This window comes from Mixophyes fleayi, chromosome 1, assembly GCF_038048845.1.
Source record: "Mixophyes fleayi isolate aMixFle1 chromosome 1, aMixFle1.hap1, whole genome shotgun sequence".
NCBI lineage: Eukaryota > Metazoa > Chordata > Amphibia > Anura > Limnodynastidae > Mixophyes > Mixophyes fleayi.
In genome coordinates, this window is record NC_134402.1 from 88,419,396 (window position 1) to 88,446,703 (window position 27,308).

At 37.9% G+C, this 27,308-nt stretch overlaps 1 protein-coding gene across 3 annotated transcripts in view; it reads right to left on the reverse strand.

The window, feature by feature from the left end:
- Nucleotides 1-665: 665 nt before the first annotated feature.
- Nucleotides 666-27,308, reverse strand: part of PALLD (palladin, cytoskeletal associated protein) — a 291,751-nt gene continuing 265,108 nt past the window's right edge. For all 3 annotated transcript variants that reach the window (XM_075197829.1, XM_075197835.1, XM_075197841.1), the window contains 7 exons: nt 22,013-22,162; nt 17,060-17,154; nt 15,300-15,432; nt 11,313-11,520; nt 7,093-7,258; nt 6,580-6,713; nt 666-3,928 (listed from right to left, as the gene is read on the reverse strand). In XM_075197829.1, the coding sequence (XP_075053930.1) occupies nt 3,765-3,928; nt 6,580-6,713; nt 7,093-7,258; nt 11,313-11,520; nt 15,300-15,432; nt 17,060-17,154; nt 22,013-22,162 (1,050 nt within the window). In that variant the 3' untranslated portion in view covers nt 666-3,764. The remainder of the gene's footprint in view (nt 3,929-6,579; nt 6,714-7,092; nt 7,259-11,312; nt 11,521-15,299; nt 15,433-17,059; nt 17,155-22,012; nt 22,163-27,308) is intronic.

Consider the following 27,308-nt stretch of genomic DNA (forward strand, 5'->3'; position numbering starts at 1 on the left):
AATATACGTAATCCAAACTATAGATTTATGTTCTGCAAATTAAATTCATTGCAAGTTTCAATATGCATTGTTTATTTAATAATATATTCACATCTTTAGTTTGTGATGTTTTTATTGTTATTATGCTCCTTTTCTGTAATATATTACATGTAGATAACTTTTAGTTTGTAACTAATCCTCCATAACCATTAGCAGTAGTGATTATATAAATGTACTACCTAATATAGCATAAAAAGCTAATGTAGCTGAATGTGTATTGTTTCTATAGATACATTTCCAAAAATATGGTGAATATTTTGTTTAAAATGAGAGATAAAGTGGAGGAATGAAAGGCCCCACACAACCTATTGAGGTTAAAGTAAATGAATGAGCTGGTGATTCGTTGCTCTTACCGGATGCATTTGTACACGTAGTTTGTCAGTGTAACAAGGAACTAGGCCTGATATGGAAGTTATTGTGAACAGATGAATGGAAAAAGGCTTTATTGCCTTGCAAGAATAGCTACTGATGATGACAACTGAAAGACCACATTAGGAAAAAGTCTGCAGACAGGGTAATAATAGTAACAGGAGCTGGCGGGTAATGTACACTTGATCTTCTCAATCACATCCCCTGCATGTAATGCTGAATGAGTGTGTGCAAATATTATTACAGTGGAAAGTATGTTTTGAAGAAACAATCTTTATTTAAATTCTTGCATAGCAATTATCATAAAAACCTTACCCCACAAAAGTACATTTGTTCTTGTTATTTAACAGGTGTTGTTAAACTTCAATTTGTCTCAACTCATGACATGACCCATACACTCAGATGGAGGCGTTCTCTATAAATACAGATATATGGTAGTGGCATAATAACACAGGTGAAATGAAACCTTTTCTAAATAACACATTAGACGTGTCTGGCAGATGATAAAGAAGCTGTTTCAATGTAGACCATGTTGACTAAGTTGTGCTATTCCATTCCAGACTCCAAATACACCAAGACCTATGCTGCACTTGCAGCACACATTAATGTGATAGCACGTGGCCAATACCCATGAATAAGGTTTAATGTGTTCCCATCCCCCTACAGGTGGCTTATGGAATAACAACATTTAGTGATAAGCAATAAAAGGTATGTGTTGGTACAAGAACTGCACACCTTGGAAGACATGGACATATATATCTATGGTGTGAATCAAATAAGGCATATCGTTTATAACTGTCTAAATACAGCACCAAAACCTGTACTGTGCTGACACACTACAAAATAAAAGTAAGGAAAAAGACTAAAGATTTGTATAAAAAGCCCCTAATGTCCCTACTGCATAACATACGGTGAGTTCTTATATATGTGTGTAAAAAAGATACATATGTAGTATAGCAGAGATACAACAGATAAATAATGATATATGTGCTTCATACAAGGTATACAATGTTTTTGCTTTCTCCCTTGGCAAAGTACTCTCGTACCATTCATAAAACAACGTGTTTGGATTTATATGGCGATCCTATAACATGTATTCTTGGACAAGTAACCTCTGCAAACACACAACCGCTTTTATGGAAGGGCTGGTGTCACTAAAGGCAATCACCCTGGTATGTGGGGTTTCATAGTTTATTAATAAATCTCCCTGTAAGTCTATTTACTGCATGTCATGAGAAGGGTGTTTTATATTTCTTCATAGTAAAATAGCATTCAGTGCTTTCCTTTCATTGAGATTAAGGCAGTCATACTATAAGAATTGCTGAAAGCATGATGGCATTAAATGTAACGTGTGTTTAGTATATACGTTCTAAAATCAGCACACCTGTTAACCTGGAGAAATGTACCCCGAACGGCAGACATAGTAGTGGTACATAATCTGGCAGAGCTGTGTCAATACTGAGAGGTAGCTGACCGACAGTTTATTTATGTGCTGATTGTTTTATTAGTTTTAAATAACTAAATTCTAAGGTGAGTGCTCACAGTGTGCCCTCGCTGTGTTCTCTACGAGAGCTTGCTCTGATGTTTGGAAAATGCTTTAGGCCACATAGGAAGCCATAAGAAAGGCGACATGGCCACTACAGTGAGTAAGTCTGTTCAGTGTTTCAGACTACATTGGGAAAGTAGTGGTCCTGTTTCATAGCAAAAATACAATTGTGTTTGACTCCTCTGTACAATTAGAGGTAACAGAGAGCATGAGGTCTCATTAAAATATCTTAGCTTAGATAATAGTTATTTTATATGGTCAAAAAAGCTTCTACGTATACTGTCTGGGTCAAGTAAATTGCATCATTGGTAAACCGTTACCAGCTCCTGTTCATGTAAACAGGCCAGGAAAATAGCATATGTACATTTATATTTTTTCATTGTCTTCATGCTGGACAATAACTCAGTCACTGCTGAGCGTCACTCCTTCTCTCACTATAAACATTCCATACAGATACTCAGAACTCATGTACAACCATCTTGTTTTATACAGGTTTGTCTATTTATTTAGTTCTGGTTTTCATCCTTCTGAAATATAGGGCCATAAACTTTTTTTTTTTAGACTTTAGCCTCGAAACTCCTGCTGTGGGAGGAACAGTACAGCATCTTGTATGTTAAACATTCACTGAATGATAAAGCACTCAAACTTGTCAGCTTCACTTTCACTAATCATCTAATAAATTCCATCCAAATGTTTCCCTTTCTTACACTAAATTTTAATGACTTTGTAGATCTTGTCTGGAATCCATAAACATTACACAAGACACTGTCCACAACGTTGACCTTGCACGTGGAAGGTCATGATCTACTATTCAAGAAAACCCTACAATTCATCAGACTTTATTCTCCTACAGAGCACTAGCTTTGATGTCTGCATATCTTAATTTTATATGTTTGAAACTGTAGCAGGCCACCCGCAAGAATCCCAAAAATAAATTCATGTCTGGACTCTTTGGACGTTCTTCTTTCCCACCTTTTAACAAGCCTTATTTACTGGGCTCTGATACGTTTTCTTCAGTCTTCTCCGTTAATTGATATTAAGCTTAGTTAAAAAATAAATGTAGAAAGGGTAATGGGTATTGTTGAGTAAATAGCAAGAATCATACATTATATCAGCTATCCCCAGCCATTAAAATGTCTCATAGTGTACTGTAAATATTTTAAGCAAACAAATGAGAGTGCGCACACAAACAAGCGTAGAGGAAACTAGGCATTATCTTCTGCTCTTCATAAAGAGCTCTAAGTCCATAGCCAGCGACGTCCTCTGACATCAGTGCTTGTCTCATCTTCTCAAATCCTCACATATTCTGAATTTGTTTCTGCTGATGTCCAATGTTACGTAACAGATAGCAGTTACAGTGACACACAAAAAAAACAAGCCATATTTTTTTTTTAAAACTCCTGAAGCATTATAACATTTCACCTTGTCATCCTTATTCAATGGACAAATGTAAAAACATGATTTGGTTGTTTGAGGCACACTATCGTCCTACAACACTTTGAAGGCACTAGTGATTCAAGGAAATCTTGTTTTCTTAGGCAAACTTGAACCCACAAACAAGCAGAATAAACAAGAGATCAGAAGAGTGAGTGATACTTATGTGCCATAAAAAAACAAAAGATTTATCCCTGCTATTCTATGTTCTAGACGGCTTATATATATAGTTAATGTGCAGTTTAACATGTGTCTATCAGGTTAGCTGAAGGCGTGTCTGACTTGTTACATGATGAGAAACTGCTGTCAGGTGACAGCTTTGGCTCCCGGTCACTTCCTCTTATGGCTTCTACATAAAAGTTCCCACGTATCCAATCTACAGGTCGTCGCTCTCTACCAGTGCCGGCTGCAGGTGCACTGGGTTTGCTTCTGGTAAGAAAGCTGCTTTGATGTCCAGCCCTTGGTCAGAAAGTGCTGCATAGCGACTAGTGGAAAGCCGTACTTTCCTTGTCTTGGGAGTGTGTGATTGTTGCCACTGAGCTGTGAAGAAGCAGAAAGAAGAAGTTTGTACAATAAGTGTACAGCTCATATCATTCTACATGCACAAAGAGAATGGACTTGCAGTGTTTAAAATCTATTTGTGACATCTGAGAAACTGTCCAATGTGATCTTGTAAAAAAAAAAAAAAAAAAGCAACTATTTGTATGACATAAATGTAGTAAAAGCAATGCAGGAGTTGTGATATGGTAAATGACTGTGTTCACAACATATAACACACATAAGACACTGTCTAATGTGGTCATTGCACGCATGTGTGTTTTATTTTCATTTCAGCTCAAAATACTCAAATAATGCAGCACTTATCTGCAGCCTCAATTAAAACCTTATCATTAAGAAAGTGCAAATCTGCTTTTGCACAGTTTAAATTCCATTCTGTGCCGTGTTTGTGAGGATGAACCTACTGTCATAGGACAGTGCATGGATTTGTGCAGGCTGGAACAGCGCCCGTGCTGTGGGTGAACTGTTTGTTATGCGTCAGGTGGAAAATGAAACACATTTCTGCAAATATATTGCTCAATGATCTTATTTGTAGATGTTCCTAATATGCAAGTTTTGTATCATTTGGGACAAAACAAGAACGTGCATTTCATCTATGACAGACACATCTATATAAAGAAGCTATAAAAAAAATATTCACCCCCTTTGGCATTTTGGAGTGAAAATGGATTTATTCATGAATTCTTACCACTGATCAACACAAAATAATCTGTAATGTCAGCTAGAAAAATTAAATCCAAAGCTTGTTTTGAAAATACAAATAAAAAAGTACAACAATTAGTTGCATAAATATTCAATTGCTAAGAGACACCTAAATAAACGCCTAATACAATCAACTGTCTTCAGAGGTCACATATTTAACTGACTGGAGTTCACTTATGTACAAACAAGTGTGTCAGTTGCTTTAAAAATAAACACACCTGTCTGTGAGGGGTCCCACAACTGGTTAATGCATTTCCAAACAACAGCTCTAACATGAAGCTCAAATAATATCCAAATAAGATCCAGGAAAAGGGGAAGGGTATAAGAAGATTTCAAAGACTTTTAATATCCACTAGAGCACTGTCAAGTCCCTCAAACAAATAGAATATAGTCTATGGTGACAGAGTTCTAAAACAGAGACTGGAGAAGTTGTCTGTGAGACAACAATAATACAGGCACTTTACAAAACTGCTTTATGGAAGATTGTATGGTCTCATGAGACCAAGAGTGAGCTTTTTGACCTAGACACTACGTTTGGTGAAAGCCTAAAAGTGCATATCCTCCCCAAACACTATGTGAAGCATCGTGCCCAGAGCTGGGGAAGGTTTAGGTTTTTGTTTTTAGATGTAACATTAAAGATGATTTTGTAATGATCAGTGGTAAGACTTCCAGAATACATCAATTTTGATTCTATCATGTAAGAAAATAAAATGTGAAAAAGCCTGAATGGGGTGAATATCTGTTTTATATTCAATGTATGGTCAATTTCACAAGTCAACAAACACAGCTATTCACACTCAGACTGCGCACAGGTATAGTCCATCTATACATCCAATATGTTTAATTATTGCAGCTTTTTTTTTTTTTTTTTTATTCAATCTGCTTATTAAATAGTGTTATAACAACTAGTCGATACACACATATCACATAAGCAATACTATAACAGTGCTTAATTTTAAGTCCATTAAGTAATTACACAAACTTAAATAACTAATCAGGGTGGTATGAACACCTCAAGGAGAGGTTCATTGTGTTTTTTAAAGCTGGGAGTCCACAGCACACGACTTGTTACAGATTATTTTTACATGAACGTATTCTAACAATATACTGATCGGTTGGTCCTAAATTATATAGCATATAACTGCTGACAGTGAGGGGACCTGAGGGCTGCCTTTAACACAGGAGACTATCTAGATGTGCCCATATCTTACACTTGCAGCCTGCTGTTCTTAGAGAGGCAGATCGGGGGCATTAACATGCAAGTGCAGTACATTAATGGTTCCCCTTTCAGATTGTGTTTTATTTTGTGCCACACAGGTCTTGAAATACATTTGGTAGGACTGATTGCAAGTTTTGGAATTGATTTTGATTGCTGTACAGCAATGGTAATGTTTTGGCATTGATAATGAGATAATAATACATGGTTATATGCATACTTGCCAACTTTCTAAAGCTTCCGGGAGCCTGCCGGGGGAGCTGGGCATGATGGGGACGGGGCTCCAAAATTCGCATCATTTTGGACCCGCCCCTGTGACGTAATGACGCAAACACGTCATTTTACAGCGGGGGCAGGGCCAAACGCCGCGATTCCCCCGGGAATCGTAGCGTTTGGCCCTGCCCCTGCTGTAAAATGACGTTGGACCTTTTGGACCTAATTCTGCCCACTTCACTAGGAAGTGGGCAGATGTGGGAGATTGCCACACGCTCCCAGGAGTCTGTGAGACTCGCGCGAAATGCGGGAATCTCACGGACATTCCGGGAGAGTTGGCAAGTATGGTTATATGTTGCACTGTGATCAGTAAATTAATATGTATATCCATATACCTGCATATTTTCTGTTATTACTTTTGTGCTGAGATACACTTATATTTCCTGAACAAAACTGCACATAATAAACATCATTAGCTCAGAAAGTAGAAAATAAAACTTACTGTGAACATCAAGTCTTGCAGTACAGGATACAATGCCAGCCTCATTTTTAGCTGATACAGTGTACCAGCCGGCATCCTCTTTGGTGGCACCTTGAATTAGTAGGCAGAGGTAACCATAGTTATCTTGATGCATGCTGGGAAAAGAAAGATAATAGTTACCACCTGATACAAGAAACATGTTCAGGCTTGAAATGAACAGAGGTTAATATCATGTAATAAAATATATCCTAGTTGGATTTATTTCCAGTCTGTTATCCAGTGAATGTAAAATAAGCCATATAAAAATAAACGTACTAATATTAGTGAGAAGGAGCTGTAACATTCGTTGCAAAAGTAAATGATAAAACACTTGATTGCCAATGCTGACAATAGTGTGTATCCTTGTGTATGTAAAATATATTTTATTACAAACTATGTATAATATCCCTTTAAAAAGAACGTGTATATAAACTGTGTCTTTCCCTGAGATTACATGTATTAATGCCAACAAATCATCATAGTGACAATACCAACCTGACTCGTTCTGTGTTGTACGTCAGCGAATCATTTTCTTTTTTCCAGAATATTTGTGGAGGGGGCATCCCAGCGACACGGCACTCCAGTCTCACTGGGTATCCTTCAGCCACACCCGTGTTTTGAAGTTTATCTACAAACACTGGTGGTTTGTGGGCATCTCTCGCTGTTGGGAGGCAGAAAATATGCCATAATTATCAACCACAATATTTAATCAGACTAAATTGCATCACTGACATGATCCTATCGGTCCCGCCCAGAAATGGAAGTTACACAAATCAAAATGCTGTATATAGCAATGTGGGTTAAAGGCTGTATGAGTTTAACATTTATGATGAGCCTATCCGACCTCTTTGGCTATTTCATGGCTCTTACGTTTCCCAAACTTTTCCATATTATTACTGACTAATGAACGTGTCACCTGTTACAACACAACTTTGTTTTTTTAGCACAATATGTTATTATCTTACTTTCTTCATGAGACAATTCAACCAGCGGCTGCTGTAAATGTCTACGAGGGACATCTGTCATCAGACAAAGCTGACATTGGACACAGTCTCCTGTTTACTCGTCTTCAATGAAAGTAAATACAAGAGTATTTGTCAGCACAACAAGAAAGCTTGTCCTCCATAATCCTGCCCTAGTATATCCTGATGTATGAAAGTCATTTTTTCCTGTTACAATAACAACGTTGTCTAAGTATTTTCATGAAGAGGGACACATTTCTGTAATAACTAGTTGTCTGCTGGCCAAATCCGATTGAAAGTATTGATGTGATGGAGAAGAATGTACAGGGCTATCTGAGAAGCTTGAGCCACACAAGTGCTCTGTTATAACTCACTTATTATCTGCTACAAAATAAATGTATTCTAATCACAAAGGCATGACAAGACTAGCATTACATGGATGTAAGTCTGATACTATATTAGGAATTGACAAGCTCCAGACAATGAAGACTATATTTAACATTTACTGTATTGTTACAGGTGCTGAATAGAAGTCGTATAGAGTCATATTCTATCAATGCATGACAGACACACACCTGCTCACACTTCCAATAGACAAATATAAATAAATAAGACTGCTTTCATGATCACTGCTATAGAGATGATGAAGTGTACTGTATGCGGTCTGGATTGTTACACAACAGTGACTGAATGCCTGGTTTCCCAAACAAGCTTCTGCTACAGCTGGTTCTACTAATCTATACTACTCTATACATAGACTGCATTATTGAAGGGTGCCAGTAGGATACCCACAAGAGAGCAGTGCTGGTGAAACTCTATATTGCTATTCAATATAAAATAGATGATTCAGAGTAAGGCGGTCACAAGCCATATATCTCTAAAAGTCCAGAGACACATTGGTGTCTGGCAACAGGGAAACTTTCCAATGTTGTCCCACACAAGTGGAGTATGTGGTGATATATCCTGATAATGGTTATGGGCAACACACTTGTTTCACAGTAATATGGGATCAATTAGCCAAGAACACCAGCAGTATTAGTACCAGCATTACGGTATGCAGAATTTCAGTCCATTGTTTCTTGTTATAAATCTAGAAGTCATTAGCACATCCCAAGCATATATGAAGTTACGTTTGTGTCCTGCAATATTTGATAGGCATTGCTCATATTAAATGTTATTTAAGCAAAACGTATATGGCTGCTTTAAACCCCTAGTCAGGGGCAGGCTCGGCTAGGGGGGAAATGGTCACCTGCCCCGGGGTTGTTCCCATAGTGGGCTATCTTGGGCCACTTGCATTTTTTTCCCAATAGTCTGCTGAGTTGCCCCCCAGGCTAAAATTTGCCAGCCCTCCCCTGCTCCTGGTGCTCTAAAATGCCTTGAAGCAAAGTGGTTAACTAAGACATTAAAAATTAAAATGCTGAAACTTACAAAGAAACATTCGAAACAAGTGGAAACCCTGCCAAGAATTACTACAAACAGATGACAAGCAGAGCAAGTACAATACTTTCCAGCTTGTGTATAGATTTTACCTAGCCAAAAAAGGTCTTACGGTGCTGCTCTACAAATGAGCACGGTGCCTCCTAAGATCCGGCTGCATTTTTCATGTAACCAGAAGTCATAAACCAAATGCACAAAACAGTTGTGAGTTTTAAAGTTTGTGCCAAAAAAGTAACAGGGAGTCCCCAGTCTTCTTACATTGGTCTAGCAGACACAAAACAGTTCTTCTCTAAATCTCAGTCACCATAGTTACAAAGTGAACACACTGATATTGGAAACTGAGTCTAATGGAAATCTGCCTTTTATAGAATGAGCCTGTTGTGTGAATTCATTGTTGGGATGGACTCGACTTAGGTAATGAGCCTCATTCCTATTTTGAATAATAAAAAATTAACACAATTGATGAGCCACAACACTAAAACCACTGACAAGTAAAGTGAATAACATTGATTATCTCGTGACAATGGCACCTGTCAAGGGGCGAGATATATTAGGCAGCAAGTGTGCAGTCAGTTCTTGAAGTTGCTGTGTTTGAAGCAGAAAAATGGGCAAACATAAAGATTGTGATGGCTAGAAGACTTGGTCATAACATCTCCAAAATGGCAGGTCTTGTAGGGTGTTCCTGGTATGCAGTGGTTAGTACCTGCCAAAAGTGGTACAAGAACGGACAACTGGTGAACTGGCGACAGAGTCATGGGCATCCAAGGCTCATTGATGCACATAGGGAGCGAAGGCTAGCCAGTTTGTTCCAATCCCACAGAAGTGATACTGTAGCACAAATTGTGAAAAGTTAATGCTGATTATGATAGAAAGGTGTCAACACACACAGTGCATGGCATCTTGCTGTGTATTGGGCTGCATAGCCGCAGACCGGTACTTTCTGTGGTGGTCAAGCTAACCCCTGACCACCACTGAAAGCACCTACAACGGGCACGTGAGCTCCAGAACTGGACCATGGAACAATGGAAGAAGGTGGCCTGGTCTGATGAATCATGTTTTATTTTACATTATGTGGACGGCCCGGTGCATGTGCTTCGCTTAACTGGGGAAGAGATGGCACCCAAATGCACTATGGGAAGAAGACAAAGCAGCAAAGGCAGTGTGATGCTCTGGAAAATATTCTGCTGGGAAACTTGGGTCCTGGCATTCATGTGGATGTTATTTTGTCACGTACCACTGTACGACCTACCTAAACACTGTTGCAGACCAAGTACACACCTTCATGGCAATGGTATTCCTTCATAGAGGCCTCTTTCAGCAGAATAATGCGTCCTGCCACACTTCAAATGTTGTTCAGGAATGGTTTGAGGAACTTGACAGAGTTCAAGGTGTTGACTTGGCCTCCAAGTTCCCCAGATCTCAATCCAATCGAGCATCTGTGGGATGTGCTGGAAAAACAAGTCTGAGCCATGGAGGCCCCACCTCGCAATTTACAGGACTTGAAGGACCTGCTGTAAGATATCACAGGACACCTTCAGAGGTCTTGTGGAGTCCATGCCTTGACGGGGTCAGAGCTGTTTTGGCAGCACGAGTTGGGCTTACACTATATTAGACAGGTGACTTTAATGTTGTGACTGATCGGTGTATATATAGCAAAATTCAAAGCAAAACCACATGCTGGTGCTAGGTACACAGGGCTAAGTGATATCTGATTAGAGAAGATGAAGCATATCTGGTTGTCAATTATAAGCAGTTGAGCCTTATCTGGTGCCAAAATTATCTGCTGAGCCATATCTGACCATAACTATGAAAAACTGAGCCTCGCTGTAACAGTATAATATGTTCAGCCATATCCAAGAATAATATGCTGATCCATTCCTGGTGCCAACGTTTCAGACATACCTGATATCAATAATACATGCTGAGCTATATGTGGTGCCATCTATAGAAAACTGATCCCTCTCTGGTACCAATAATAATCTTCTGATTTGCTGCTAACTATTGAAAATTGAGCCCTTTATGGGACCACGATTAGTATGCTGTCCCATATGCGGTGCTTATCTGCAGAAGTCTATCGGCTATAAATACTACTGATTCCAGATACTGCTAATGTGGGCTCCTATAGCAGCTGCCAGTGTCGCTAACCATGCTGAGTAAAGCTCTGTACACCAATCACTGCACAGAAAAACTGCATGATATCTGACTATAACTGGTCCACGTGCTGTAACACCGATCTGTAATCTGGGATGTTCCGGCTAATACAGTACTACTGGCAACCCTTAACACATTAACAGTGAGTAGTACAGAATTACTTACCAGCAACTATGAGTTCCAGGCTGAATGAATTCTGCCCAGCACGGTTTGAGGCCACACAGGTATATATCCCAGCATCTCTTGTGGTCACTGGCTCAATAACCAGGGAGTGCACTCCATTCTCACGCACCAACATTTTGTGAGAGTTGTCTGGACGGACAGGTCTCCCATTCAGTTGCCAGCTCAGGTCAGGCGTTGGTAGTCCACTCACCTAAAGTTTGAACCAATCTGATGTCAATATGGCTGAACAGTTATTTTATATTCACAATCTGTAAATATATAGTCCAGTGGAGAAAAGCAAATGTAGAAAGTACATATAATGAATGCATGGAGTAGGCTGGATGACTATACAACAGTAGCACAGTACAGTACTACATGACATTTACAAACACACTGCCTGATAAAAATTGGGCATAGTAAAAATTGCAAAGCAACGTTTTAAGAACTGTGTTATTGCTAAGTTTGCCTGTTTTTCTTTTTTATTCTTTGTGATGCTTGCACTGGAATTTTTACTTTGTGATGTCAAAAGTGGGTGTAGATAAAAGTACTAAAATGCTCTTTATAATACTGAAGTATCCTACGCATAAAATAATGAGAGAAAATGTAAAATTATAGGCACCTACTGTCTAGGGTAAAAGGTATGTAACTATTAGGAGTACTGAAAACCATCCTTAAATTGAATAATGCATGTTTTCAGCATATTTGTGAGATATTTATATTAAGACTTGTACACCCTTGTACACATTGTATATTGTTTCTGGAACTGCTTGAAACTCACTGGCGCTGTTTCATAAATGTCCCACAATGTATGTACACACTACAGTCATTGGCTGAGTGAACCCCATGTGATGCTTTGTGATCAGATTGCTGAATGAGCAGATTTGTGCAGTCTGGCCCACCACATGTTATCAAACTGTCCACATATCAGTGATCAGGGTGAACGACTAACCTATGCCTATTCAACAAAACAACGCATTTCTTTATGCGCTCATATATAACACGTACAAAGTGGAACAATAACAATGAAAATAAAGAATCTTGTACCTCCAGATGGTTAATACATTGCCTGCTCTTTCTTGCTTTCTTTGCTACTTTTTAAATATATATATATATATATATATATATATATATACATACACACATTCATATACATATATATATATATATATATATATATACATACAAGTTAACCTGTGCATGATACTCATGCATTCTAGTCAAATCAAGCTACTTAAGGTGTTAAAAAGGTTCTTGTCATGCAGTTGGGCCTAGCCCAGGTCTCCTCAGGGGAAGAGCGTTACTTCCCGCCGCAAGTGCCCTTTTTTAACGTGGTTTTGTCCACATGTCACCACCTCATCATTTTTCTCCATCACCTCATCCTTCATCTTCATCACCACATCCTTCATCAAGCTACTTAAGGTGTTAAAAACTCCCCACTGTCACCCCCGGCAACCACCAACCACTCCCAACTGTCACTTCTCCTTCAAGAAATATATAGGTCAGTGTATAACTCTGCCCAGCAGGTGGCTCTGCAGCTTGGTTTTCTTTTTCCCCACACACGCCACTAGGCATTTATATAGTAGATAGTAGATACACATACACACATTCATATACATATATATATATATATATATATATATATATATATATATATACACATACATACACACACAGGTCGGGTTGTTTATTTTTGTTGCTGTGCTATACTACACAAAGCTGCTCTCTGCATATATTGTATCCTATAACAGGGAAAGTAAATAAACAGTTCTGTCTGCTTACATGGATGACTGAAAAGAACATACAGAAACCAGAAAACTGGTTTCTAGAACTAGCAACTAGAAAAGTTGCAGGGAGCCAGGTTGAAGCTACGACCCAGTTAAGATGAGTAGATTCTCCTTCCCACATTTCCTAATGATTTGATATTTATGATGAAACTTGGGTAAGCCTGATGAGAGCAAGGATAAGCCAGTTTTATTGCAGTTCATGTAGCCAGTGAATTTCAAACAGCTATGTAAACAGAAAACAATTAATCTAACAATGTTTTGTTATATCAGTGTGTTATATAAAATTATACAAATTTAGGTTATTTTGTAACATTTCATAAATGCATTTCATTCTAATACTTATAATATGACATTGTTTTACAAGCTTACTTGTATGTCAGTAATTTGCTAGCTGTGATATCTTGCCTCTACATATGTGTGATCATATAGATCACTCAAGGCTGTGTGTTTTTCACACCTCTCCTATGTATGTACTTTATGATACTGTTGCTATAGATGCAATGACTGTCACAGTACAATCAGACACTGCTTCCAAAATTTACCAATGATAAAATTTAATTCAGAAACACTGTAAGACTTTAAGCTGCTTTAAGTGACAAAAGGCAACACCAGCTAATTTGTCTTTCAACACAGTCTGGATCTGTTACCTGCACTGCTGCTATGAATGTCATAAGCTCTACTCAAGTTTCCTTTCCCATGGGAAGGTTTGAAGAGGCAGGAAGAAATGTGGAACAATTCTCTCTTTGAAGCATTACCTCATTACACATGTGCCAATATTCTCTAAATTGCATTCCCCTGATGTTTAACTTTCTACATTCCTCCTACGTGGTATCAGCTTCTTTGAACCATCCTATGACATTTGTGCCACCAGTACTGGTTGAGCTTCTAGACAAGCAAAGGCAGATGGTCACCTATTGTGCAAAGCGCAGTTGTGTAAACACAAACTTTCACTGCTTGGGAGCGAGCTCAGACAGAACAGAGATTTTGTTTATTAAAGGCTGAAAGAGTCAGGTACAATAACAAGTTTACCATCAAAAGCAACGTGTGAACCTTAAGACTGCAAAGGAATTAATCAGTGGTGACTTGTCATGCCCCCTGAGAGGGCATATCTGTGAATGATGATGGCACCACCTGCGAATGATCACAGATATTGGCAGCTCATGCCATCTCGGACTGGCCCAAAGCATGGGATAGATTTATAGCGGCATCCAGTTGTAAACGGGCTCATGAAAAAGCAGTTGCACGTAAGAAGGAAGATGTGCATTTTTATTGCTTGCGTTAAATGCCCTCCAGTATATCAATATAAAGTACAATTCCATAGTGCCAATAAGAAAATATACTAGTACCGAAACATCATAGATATGTGTGGGGCCATATCCTGAACACTGTTAGAGCAGCCATTGCACAGCAGTGGAACAAGCCCTCTCCTCCCTCCATCTACAAAATTGTAGCTAAAATCCACTTCAGTTATGAGATGGAGACATACGAGGTCCCTTATTCTATGGCACCATCCTCACCCATTGTCAAATGGATGACCTGGCATGAGTTCACCACTGAAGGTGAGGGTTCTACGATGTTATGTCCACCAGACTTGTCGACCTCTGCCACCTCTTGTACAGCCTCTCCAAGTTCCCCCATGAGGCACGCAATAGTTTGGTCCCAGCTTGTTTATCTGCCTGAAGTTTGCCTTGTATACTAACCCTCATGCACTAATGCCATTTCATATTTTGATTGTATGTATCTTGTGTTTTGTCTGCTCCCCACTATGTACCCCTTCCCATTCCCTTCCTTTTTTCTGTATCCCCTTCCCTTACCATTTAAATACCCCAATAAAAAATAGTTCTGTTAAAAGAAAATATACTAGGATTCCTATAAATGTATATTTACCATTCTCATCTTATTATTTGCTACCAATCTGAACTTGTATTGACTTCTGATAAATAAGGCACAGGCAAGTAAAAGTGGCTCTCAAATCCCTATTGTCCAGGCAGATTAGTTTGTTTTCCTTGGCCTCAGAAATGACAACAGATAATAACAGCACATTGTGTCGTAGCTAAGGGCAACCAAAAGAAATAAATCATCTGGACAATAGAATTCTATTACGATCGACTTCCTCTTTAAGACTATGGCTCTGTGGTATAACATTAGTCTACATGAGCTATTTCTGTAACAGTCCTTAACCATGATTGATGGAAAAAGTCTTTACCTTGCAGTCCATTCTACAAAGCTTTCCTTCTTGAACGATGAGATCTCCAGGAGCCTGCAAGAAATGAGGACGGAAAAATCTCTCCTGGATGGGTTCATTTTCATCACCGCTATCCCTTGACCGAGACCGAGGTCTAAAACAAAAAAGTGTAAGATTATTTCTTTCCACAGAAATGCCGTTTACAATCTGAGTTCTAGACTATGATGCTATCAGCCAAAAATGCTGGGTGGCCAAAAGTCCATGTGTTTACACAAAAGTATTCCAGAATATTGTTTCAAAGTCTTGTGGTAAGAACGCCATATAAATAATTTGTGATACATATTACGTGCAGTATATACACTTCATGTCTGAGTAATGTTTTGATATTTAAAGTAATGGAAAACCATGAACTCAAAAGCTCAGAGGAAGTTTTAATATCTTCTGTGGACCAAGTATTCATTTCAGCAATCAATTACTCTTAAATTTGTTATGCATCCAAGGTTAATATATAATATAATACTGTTTAAATATCATATATAGTCACAGTTTACATTTTTTTAAGGTTATTTTGATATTGGATGACAATATTTTATGATTTTTCAACCTATGGGCTGTTAACCAAAAAATAAGTCACCATGACCCTTTAATGAGGTATTCTGTACCTCGACGACCAGACATGTACTTCTTCACCAGGAATACAGGTTTACTTTTTTTTTACTCTACTAAAATTGATGTATAACTTGTTTTTGAGTGAATATGTTCATACTGGTCAGAAGCTGAATCCAATCAACCTATAGAAAGTAAGTTTTAATACCCAATATCTGATCCATTCAGTACATTATTATTAGTCCATAGCAGGTAGTCAGGACAGCTCTAAGATCAGATTTTGTTACTTTACTGAAATAGGTAACGTACAATGCTTCAGTGAAATTTAGATATTATTTTACAGGGAAAAAGCAACAGAACAAAATAACATTGAATTCCTGATCATCGTTTTTTGGGTCTCCCTTAAGTCACACTTGAACCATGGTTTGTAAAGAGAACTTCCAGACTGAATGATGATGATAAATGATGATGATCATCATCACTTTCACAAAATCAATTCATAGCATAGATCACGTATTAGGTGACACAAATTTTTCAGAAAGACTGTTCTAAGCTGGGAAAAGGGTACATTTTGTGCAATATTGAGTGAAGAAATGTATAAACTATTAAATATATGGCATAGACCTGTGGGCAGCACGGTGGCTCAGTGGTTAGCACTTCTGCCTTACAGCACTGGTGTCATGAGTTCAATTCCCGACCATGTCCTTATCTGTAAGGAGCTTGTATGTTCTCCCTGTGTTTGTGTGGGTTTCCTCCGGGTGCTCCGGTTTCCTTCCACACTCCAAAAAAACATACTAGTAGGTTAATTGGCTGCTATCAAAATTGTCCTTAGTCTCTCTCTCTCTCTGTCTGTGTGTTAGGGAATTTAGACTGTAAGCCCCAATGGGGCAGGGACTGATGTGAGTGAGTTCTCTGTACAGCGCTGCAGCATTAGTGGCGCTATATAAATAAATGGTGATGATGATGACGATGATAAACCTAAGACCTGAAAAGCAGCAAAGCACTTCATCCTGAGAAACACAATGATATATTTCCTTTATAAAAACCTAAATACAGAATTATCCTGAGATATTCTGTATATATATATATGATTCCTCCTAAGCACAATATTAACAACTTACCTAATGATTGATAAAGTAATTTAATATAAGTGAACATATTGAGGTGTAATATACCTTCTCATGTGGGGCTGGGATGTGGGTGTGCGGGTACTCCTTCCTCTCTGGTTCACAGCCTGTACCATCAGCCGTCCAGTACAACTTACTCTGCCCTGTGAACAATACAACAACAAAAATGTTATGTGGAAAGAAGGGACTGCATTTAATACAATGATTTTAAAAAAGTGACAAAGGATAAAAAGATGTATGTTTGTAGTGTGGAATGGTTCCACAACATGCAGTATCCTGTAATAAAGGGGATATCTGGACATCCTCACATTAAACAAGCATGGCCCCATACAGCATATCACAAGCTGTTCATGGCTCTTCAATAAATCTCTATGGTGGAACTATGACAGAACTCTATTTGTGGACAAATGGAGTTCTGCCACAGCAACAACTGGAACTGGCTCTCAGCTTCTGGTACTAGGGGAAGTTCCCAGGCTATAGTGCCCCCTCTTTGCTATACATCATATTTGATTAATAAGGGGTTGTTCACAGAGTACAACCCCTTTAAGGAGGACATGTCACTTTTTAGACAAATATATGTTTACATACACCATTTACAACAGCATAGAAATAAATTGACAAGTTTCTTTTTCCATAAAACGCAGTCATAAAATGTTCTCATCACACATACTGTCCTAGACTGACTTGTGGTGTATCGTACAACATGTCCTGATATAAATACATGTAAGATGACACATCTGGACACAGTATGGTTACTCTGTAAACATTGGTTGCATTATTATGTATACAGCTAATGCTTGCTATAGTATTTCCATGGTGTTTAGTCACAATATTGATGTTTCTTGAAGATGAGGAATATAGAAAGTGGCTGATGTGTTTGTGTCACTGGAAACAGACAATAAACGGTATGCCTGTCAGATATAGCTAGAAGTCTCATGCCAGAAAGATTGTGAATCACACTAAAGGGCAGATTCAATTAATAAAAAATCAGGATGGGGTTCCTCCGGAACAGCCGTGAGATACCTTGCACGGATTTGTTTTTTTACAGAAGTAACACTCATTTTTGCTCCGACCCCATAAAGGTACAAGTAATATCGGTACAAAAGTGCATCCACAATTTTCCTAAGCACATAGTGGACAACTTAATCTGCCCCTAAGTAGTATGTTTACTAAGTGGCGGTTCCGATTCTTGGCGTTTTGCCGTCATTTTTTTAAAACAAAAGCCTATGGGTTTTAGGTCTATACCTTTATTCATATAATCTTTTACGTTTTCTCCTGAAATACTGATAAAATGAGAGCAAGGGTACATGGGCTCTGTTTTTATTAGATCTCATTGCCTCTTTAGGGGAGGTTTACATATTTTTATTACATTGGTAGAAGTGTGCTTATAAATGGGCTTTGCCCTCTGAAGGCACTCCGCTGTGAGGTAACAGCACGCCTTTATACTCACATCCCATAGAGTGCACAGGAAAATATGTCATGTTCAGGTTCCGTAGTACCTGACAACAAGCGCAGATGGACATTGTGGTGATGTCTGGCAGCTTGTTGCTCTGAATTTATTTCCCTCTTAGACTTTTGCCCATTACACCTCCTGATATATTTTAGAGAGTAGGCATGCAGCCTGACGCTGAACCATTAGGGCACACCGGTGCAAAACCAAGACCTTTTATGGTGTGCATTTCATAAATGACCTCCCCACACTATATCCAATATATCAGCAGCACAAGAAGAAATGAATAGTACATGTATCTAACCTCCCTGGGTTGTTTAGTTTATTTTTCTTTAAGATTATGTTTAAATGATACATAAAAAGTGTGTGTAATAAAGCATACATATCTATCTATACCTGTACATATAAATGTACAGGTATATTTTTCAAAAACTTCCAAAAATCAGAAGTAAAAATAAGTGCCCCTCAAACTGACAGATATGAACACTGAGCCCTTCCTCTTACAGGGCCTGATTCATTAAGGATCTTGACTTAAGAAACTTCTTATGTCAGTCTCCTGGACAAAACCATGTTACAATGCAAGGGGTGCAAATTAGTTTTCTGGTTTGCACATAAGTTAAATGATGACTGTTTTTTTATGTAGCACACAAATATCAACTTTAAATTTCAGTGTATAAATAAGCTATCAAGTATTTGTGTGCTACATGAAAAAACAGTCAGTATTTAACTTTTGTGCAAAACAGAATACTAATTTGCACCCCTTGCATTGTAACAAGGTTTTGTCCAGGCGACTGAAATAAGAAGTTTCTTAAGTTAAGATCCTTAATGAATCAGGCCCACAGTTACTATGAGGAGCTCTGCTATACAAGTTAATTAAGAATGGGATTTAGAGGCATTATAGAGAAAGACAGGGGGATTTTTTAAATGTATTTTATGCAGGTTGCTTAGGTCTTGTCATGTTGTGTAGTGTAAAAGACTGGAGGCTGGGGTTGGGAGGCTAATTGAGTCTACAGAAGGGTGAGATCTAACAAGAAAAAGAAGATGTTCTCATTCTTTGTAGGAGGACAAGACATCATGGGATATTTAATTCAGTTTTAGAGGAGAGAGAAATACAGGGGTTGTTTTAATAAAAAGTAAAAGCGCATGTCCCCATCAACATTTTAGCTGCAGTTACACCTCTGTGTCTGTGTCTCTGTCTTCAACATGATTTTTAACATGTATCTTGGAAGCAGAGGGGCTGGGTTGGTCCCTGGAGTTGGTCAAACCAATGAAGGTCAATTCAAAGTGACCCTTCCCCAATCCTTGAAATAGAAATTTGAAAAAGAGCAGAGAAGCTCTTGCAGCCAGGGCCTGTAACCTAGCATCGCCAGAAACACAACACACTTCTCATGTTTGGATTATATTGTGCTGCAATGACAAGAGTTTATTTGCTTAGAATATTATCCTTTTTGCGTTTTATCTTGGCACTAGTCTCCGTACTGCTTAAACAGACACAGATTCCACTGCAGCTGATCTGTAATAGAATACTCCCATCTCTGTTCTTTGCAATTGTATGTCACATAGGAAACATTTATCCTTTTTTTTTTTTTATCTTTTAGCACTTAATGTCAAGAAGCTTATGTGAATGTGATCCAGGGGTTCAGGATTAAAATGAAAGTATGCTGCAGGATGAAGTGAGGCAGAAAGAGGATGTGAGAGGATGTTAATTCTGAGTCATTATTTCTTCAGAATGAGATTTAACATTGGGACAGACAAAAAACCATTTACTAAACACGTTGATTAGTTAAAGAAAATGATGTTAACTAGTTTAATTCTTCCCTCAGAAGTATGTGCAGAATTAACCCATGGAGCCCCCTTTTCATAATAAATGCACTGGTTCTTCATTAGCTATACCCACTGATAAACACAGGGGCTAGAGGTGACCAGTGATCTCTGTGACAGGCACCCAATTACGCAGCTTACTTAAAATCATTCCATCTAATTCTATGGAGACATAGTCAAAATATGAGAATTACTGAAGTTACAATAATTCAACAATGACCCCATAACAAATAACTGTATCATTGATTTTTTTTTTATAATATTAAATGGATATTATAATTATTTTTTTTTTATCAAAGTTAGGCCAGATGTATCCATCCCCAGGTTCACTAGCAATAATGGCTCATACATAAGGAAACCACATTGAAAAAACAAGCACATTGCTCCCATGTGAACTGATCGTCATTGAACTACTTTAATGTTCATCAATAGTGGAGGGAAGGGAAATAAATGAAAATCAGAGAAACAATGGAGAAGGGCAAGCCTCAGCTCGCGTGTAAAACTGCACATCCATCTGGACATCTGAGATGGTTATTTTTGAACAAATAATATAGAAGATGTGTTCGTGTGGGGGACAAAAGACTAAGCAATCAAATCTGATCCCCATATTCTTCAGAAAAGAAACGGTTTACCTTGGAAGATTTCTACTGACTGATGCTGTTTTTATGTTTGATTGGCTACTTGCGGCTGAATGGTCTTAACATTTAACCAAAGAATCAAAAAACTGCAGGAGATTATTATCAACTCTAATCTGTGAGTGCAGAAAACTGCAGACTCAGAGAGTCATCACGTTTACTACAAACTGAGGTGGTCCATACAATGGAACCCCCACATTTTTGGGGTGGAATTCTTTTTTATGAAAGATTTTAAATGAGCCACGTATTACAAAGACAAAAGAACATAAAGCACATTATTATTGTTCCTTTATATAGCGCCAATCATATTTCACAGCAATGTACAGGGAGTATGTAGTCATTAACATCAGTCCCTGTCCATTGAAGCTCACAATCTGAATACCCTACCACATACACACACACACATACAGACTCTCTCTAGGTCAATTCTGTCAGAAGCCAATTAACCAACCGGTAGCTCCCAGAGGAAACTCGAACATACACAGGGAGAAGATACAAACTCCACACAGATGCCATGGTCTTAATCAAACCCATGACCCCTGTTCTGTATTGTAATTTCATGTTAATGGACCTTATAAGTGACTGTACCCACTCTTTAGATTTACCACATATAAATTGGATTTTATGTCTATTTATATTACACTGGGGAATGTATTCTGTGGAATTCAAACGGAAACCTTGGTAAACTGTTTTAAATACAGGTACCAGAAAGCCATTCTAGATAAGAAAGAGTCTTAACTAATTTTATTCAGATTAATAGACTAATTATTTCATGGTAAGGAAATATCTGAGGAACCTGACTGAAAAAAAGTGAAATAGATAATAGACATTTAGGGCTTCCCTTAGTGACTGTATACAACTTCCATATGTGCATCTCCACCGCAGTAGAACCACCTCTTCTGAGCATATAAGTAGCATTCTCAGAAAGTATAGCTCATTCAATGGAGATGCTAATTTCTAATCTGAAATACAATATTATGTACCACACCCCGATTGTGGAACATAAGAACGTGGTTAAATTGGCATTTGTTTAAGATGAGTTCATGTCTAACTCTGAGAAACAAATTTGGCGTGAGATGGGTTAGGTAACAATACCTGTGGGTTGGCAGCCATCATGGTGTAGTTTCCATCATCATCCAGGGAGGCGGCTGAGGTATGAAGGGAGCAGGTCCCATCAGGTTCTCTTTGGATCCTGTAGTGTTCACTTCTTTTAGAGATTTGTTTCCCATCTTTAAACCAATATATCTGTATAGAAAGAGAAGAGAAGATATAAGCTCGTCACTATGGGGTAAAACAGCATATCATTGCCAGCAAATTAATACATCCACAGACATAACAGCTGAAGATCTAGGCAGCTGTACGTAGACTCTACCACAGTTTAACATATCAAACAAATGAACAAGCTGATCCAAAAGCTATTTTAAACAGCAAGAAAAATGGATTTAAGCATTGCCAAGAATGCTAATCTCTGAAAGGTTACAAGGCATTATGAATTTGTGGTATCTCATGCATTCCATACAAATGGTATAAATGGCATGAAATCTGACTCGGGGTCTGAGCTCCATCAAAGAGAAGCTTCCAGAAAAAAGTGTAATGATTCCATCATGGCTGCATCCTAATAAGTCCAGCCTGCACAATATAGTGTATATGATACATGTAATAAACTGATTATTTGTCATGATCATTGACGATTAACGGGGTAACAGGCACACAGCATTTGCCTTCACACCTTGGGGTTAATTTAGACCAGTATCGAGAAACCAGGAACATTTTGAGTCCTACAGGAAGACCCTGAATACTCCAAAGAGTCACACAATACATTTAGGCTACATTCACATATGTTCATTGGTTGCATCATATTACTGCCCTATTGTCTCCAATGTATACAAGTCAAACCTACAATATTTAACCATTTCGTGGGCAAAGATTTTTAAGGGTGAATTCTATTGAGTATACAATTAACCGGCCTGAATTAGAGTGGGATGTAAAACCATTTGCTCCACATAAAAGTTGTCACACTAGGCACAGCCGCAACCCATATTTTTAGTTCATCATATCTTATACTTGCACCCACTTGCTCTCGGAGAGGCGGGTTCAGTATGGTTTTAGATATGCATCTAATTTTAACTTGCAAGTAGACACACCTTTTAGGAGGCAGCGGCGAACTGTGAGAATCACAAATCATACAAAATACAAGTGACACATAAAAATACAACAAGTATATCATCATCATCATCATTTATTTATATAGCGCCAACATATTCCGTAGCGCTTTACAATTGGGGACAAACACAGTAAACTAGTAAACAAACTGGGTAAAACAGACAAAGAGGTGAGAAGGCCCTGCTCCAAGCTTACACACACACACATATTATATATTTATATATATATATATATATATATATATATATATATATACATACACACACACACATGAGGCTAAAGAAGCAGACCTGAGATAGAGGTAGGGCCCTGCTCTTAGAGCTTAAAGTCCAGACACACTAGATTTAATGCTGCACTCAGCTTAAGACTTGTGAAACTCAGAATACAGCTGTAGACATGTAAATGTATGGAAGCATTTTTGCATGTATACAATAGTCTCAATTTATTGTTTAGCTCTAAATCAGTCTGTTATTGTTGCACTTTATATGCACATGATTAGAAAGACTAGGAATCATGTAATTGGACAGAGACTAGAACATAACTGTTCCTGATAGGCCTATGGCTGTGTAAGCACCTGTATGAGTACACTTCCCTGTCACTGAGTTTACAGTAGCTGAGAACAGACTAGTTGAAGCAATCTAGGTTTTTTCTTCAGCAGACACTATTTAACTGGTATTTTAAATAAAGGTATGATTGTTTATGCTATATAAAGGCACCAGTAGATATGTTTTTTTTTATACCTAGTATACACCAGTAATACTATATACTTCCTGTGACAACAACTCTGTGACAATGTTCTTGATTTCTGAGGACAACTAACTCAGAAAGTAAACTTTCATTTACAAAACATGAAGGTAAAGTAAAGCTAATGATTAATATGGCAGTATATTAAGAAACATAATGGCCCTGATTCATTAAGGAAAGTAAGGCAAAAAAAGGAGTACATTTTCTCCTGGACAAACCATGTTACAATGCAGTGGGTGCAAATTAGTATATTATTTTGCACTTAAATTAAATACTGGCTGTTTTTTCATGTAGCACACAAATACGTGATAGCTTTATTTTTCCACTGAAATGTAAAGTTGATCTCGGACAAGCCCTACCCCAAATATAAATCTGTCCCCATATTTTAAATTGAGCTCCCCCTCCAATGCAACATGGTTTTGCCAAGGTGCAAAGTTACTCCTATTTCTTGCTTTACTGTTCTTAATGAATCAGACCCAATGTGTCTGTTTTGTGAGGTATTAGGTGTAGCTAGATTTCTGAGTCGTCAGCTAACTAGTGAATGGGCAGGACTTCCAGTGAATAGCTAACCATATATACAGATAGTCTATTGTGATTAGAGATGCTCACTGACCCCCGTGTTTTGGTTTTGGATCTGGATTACCTTCGGGTTTTGGTTTTGCCAAAGCCGCTCTTGCGTGTTTTGGCTTTGGTTTGGTTTTGTTTTGCTATTTTTTTATAAATTCCATTTTTTGGGCTAAAATCACATAATTTAGGTATTATTTTATACCTACATTATTATTAACCTCATTAACACTAATGTCCAGTCATTTCCATTAAAATTTTATCATCTCACAGATCACAATATGTTTTCATACACTTTCACCCAAATACTGCAACGAGCTGGCTGGATGTTAAGCGACATCAGGACTGGTGGCAGCAGCTGCTTGCTGCTCCTGCTCTTCTGTGTACTGCTGTGAATCCATTTTGATAACACTGTACACTTATTGGTGCAAATTCAGAAAAAAAAGCCTGTAAGGACTTGTATATTAGTATTTCAGCAATGACAAAATTACCAACTCAGCTCTTCTCTTTGGGTGTATATTAGACCCTACACTTATTAGTGCAAATTCAGAAAAAAAGCCTGCAAGGACTTGTATATTAGTATTTCAACAATGACAAAATTACCAATGCAGCTCTTCTCTTTGGGTGTATATTAGACCCTACACTTATTAGTGCAAATTCAGAAAAAAAGCCTGCAAGGACTTGTAGATTAGTATTTCAGCAATGGAGCTCTTCGCTTTGCCACTCTATCCTACCCCTTCTGTATCCCTCTCTCAAATGGCGCTAGGTCACCGTGGAGGGCGGTATTTATAGATTCAAAAAATCGCGAGATCTGATGACTTTTTGCCTCATTTTGGAATCCGAATTAGCCCGAAAGTACGGAGACGACTTGGCTCGGTACTCAGAACCCCGAAGTTCGGGTGGGTTCGGTTTTCAAGAAACCGAGCCTGCCCGTCTCTAATTGTGATCTATAGTTACAAGTCTTCCTTTTGCAGACACATGCCCTGTAATGACTATTGAAAATTTATGTGAAGAAGAAATTATATGAATTGTTAAATGTCAAGAAATATGCTCATTTATGGGCCTGATTCATTAAGGCACAGAAAACAAACATAAATTGCATTTATTTTAAAACACATGTAATTTGGGCATGCACACGTACGTATTCAACAATGAACGGATCTGAATAAGCATCTCTTGTTGAATATGGTTCTAGGTATGCTCTACTCTGACAGAAAAGACATTGCAAGATACGTATAATACATATGTAGAATATAAAGTCACAACAGAACGCACAGAAAAGAAAAAATTTAATTAATGCCACCAGTTAATAATATAGGGTCTGATTCATTAAGCAATAATTTTTGTACGTTTTTTAACTTAAGTTTTCTGGACAAAACCATGTTACAGTGCAAGGGGTGCAAATGAGTTTATTATTTTGCACATAAGTTAATTACTGGCTGTTTTTTTCATGTAGCCCACATAGTTCATAGCCTATAGTCATTAATGAACATTAAAGAAAAGCAAAACTTATTTTGTCATCCCCCCTCCCCCCATAAAATACATTTATTAGGATGTCATTAATGTCTACTGTACATAAAATACATGTTTACAGTTGTTTTTACATGTTCTAACATGCTTACACAACTGTCATCTCTATCAATCGGCATTTACACCTGCCCTGTAACTTGTGTAAGTGACATGACGGAAAAACACATACCTTGAGATTCCCAAAGCTTGAATTGGGGCGCTACTGCGTGCACTTAAGCTTGGCACCCCTTCCTATACATTGACTACAGCATATGCCCACTCCCCTCCCCGGTCTGCCCATGAAATCGTAGGTTGTCGTAAGCACTCAAAGATGAATTGGATGCTCTTACAGTCACTGGCGTATGGACCGGCTCTGGGAATGCACAGAGCGATTTTACACAAAATACTGCGCCTATCTACATTTACGTTCCTTAATGAATCAGGCACTATATGTATATGCTGATTTTGTCTTTTTTTTTTACTAAGAAATTACGTGTCATGTACATTGTTAGAGACGTTTTTGGATGAATCTGCCTTCTATGTAAAGTTTACTAATATTAAAACTGTACAACTATACAAGGAGTTGATGGTTTCCGAGAAATAGATATGGGAAAATTAGACCGGTTTTATATCGCTCTGTAAGTCTAGACTCTACTCAGTATGCCTTATCGTCATTTTCTCTGGGAATAATTAAAGTCTGTTAAAAGGGAAAGGACCAGGGCTACACCCGTAAATTTAATTTCTTCCATTGCCTAGGAGACAGCAAGTTAATTACTAAGACTCAATTCACTCCACTACTTATTTCAGAGTAATGCAGGTAGAGAAGTTCATTCCCATAACACAGGCAATATAGCATACTGGACAGATTTCAGTATTTCAGTCAATAAGTATTTCAGTTCATTCAGTTTACTTAGTTCAGTGTTGATATTCATTATATCTGTATCCAAAAGTGTTTTCACTTTACTTTAAAGAGCTACGGTTCTGACCTTTGCATATGATACGCAATGGTACTATGTGGCTGAAACTATTTAGTTGAGCTCAGTGACCCAGAGATAGAAGCTTATGTCACTCATTAATCACTGTTCTAACAAAGGAACTCAGGGCAAAAATTCAAAGAGATTTACTGAAGATGTCAGGAAAACAATAATAGGAAAGTTAACACTTGAATCAGCCACTATTAGACTTATAATACTTTGTCCTGTCTCCAAAAGCAATTGCAACAAAAGAGACATGACTCTATGGAAAATAAAGTTATTACCAGGAGATTGTAGTGTATTTATTTCATTTATAATTTGAAATTTGCTATGGTATTTTTATTTTATTTTTAAAGTTTTGCATGAGAATAACTGTATTCTGAATATTGCAAATACATGTTTGCAGTTAGAGAATTTAGACTGTAAGCTCCAATGGG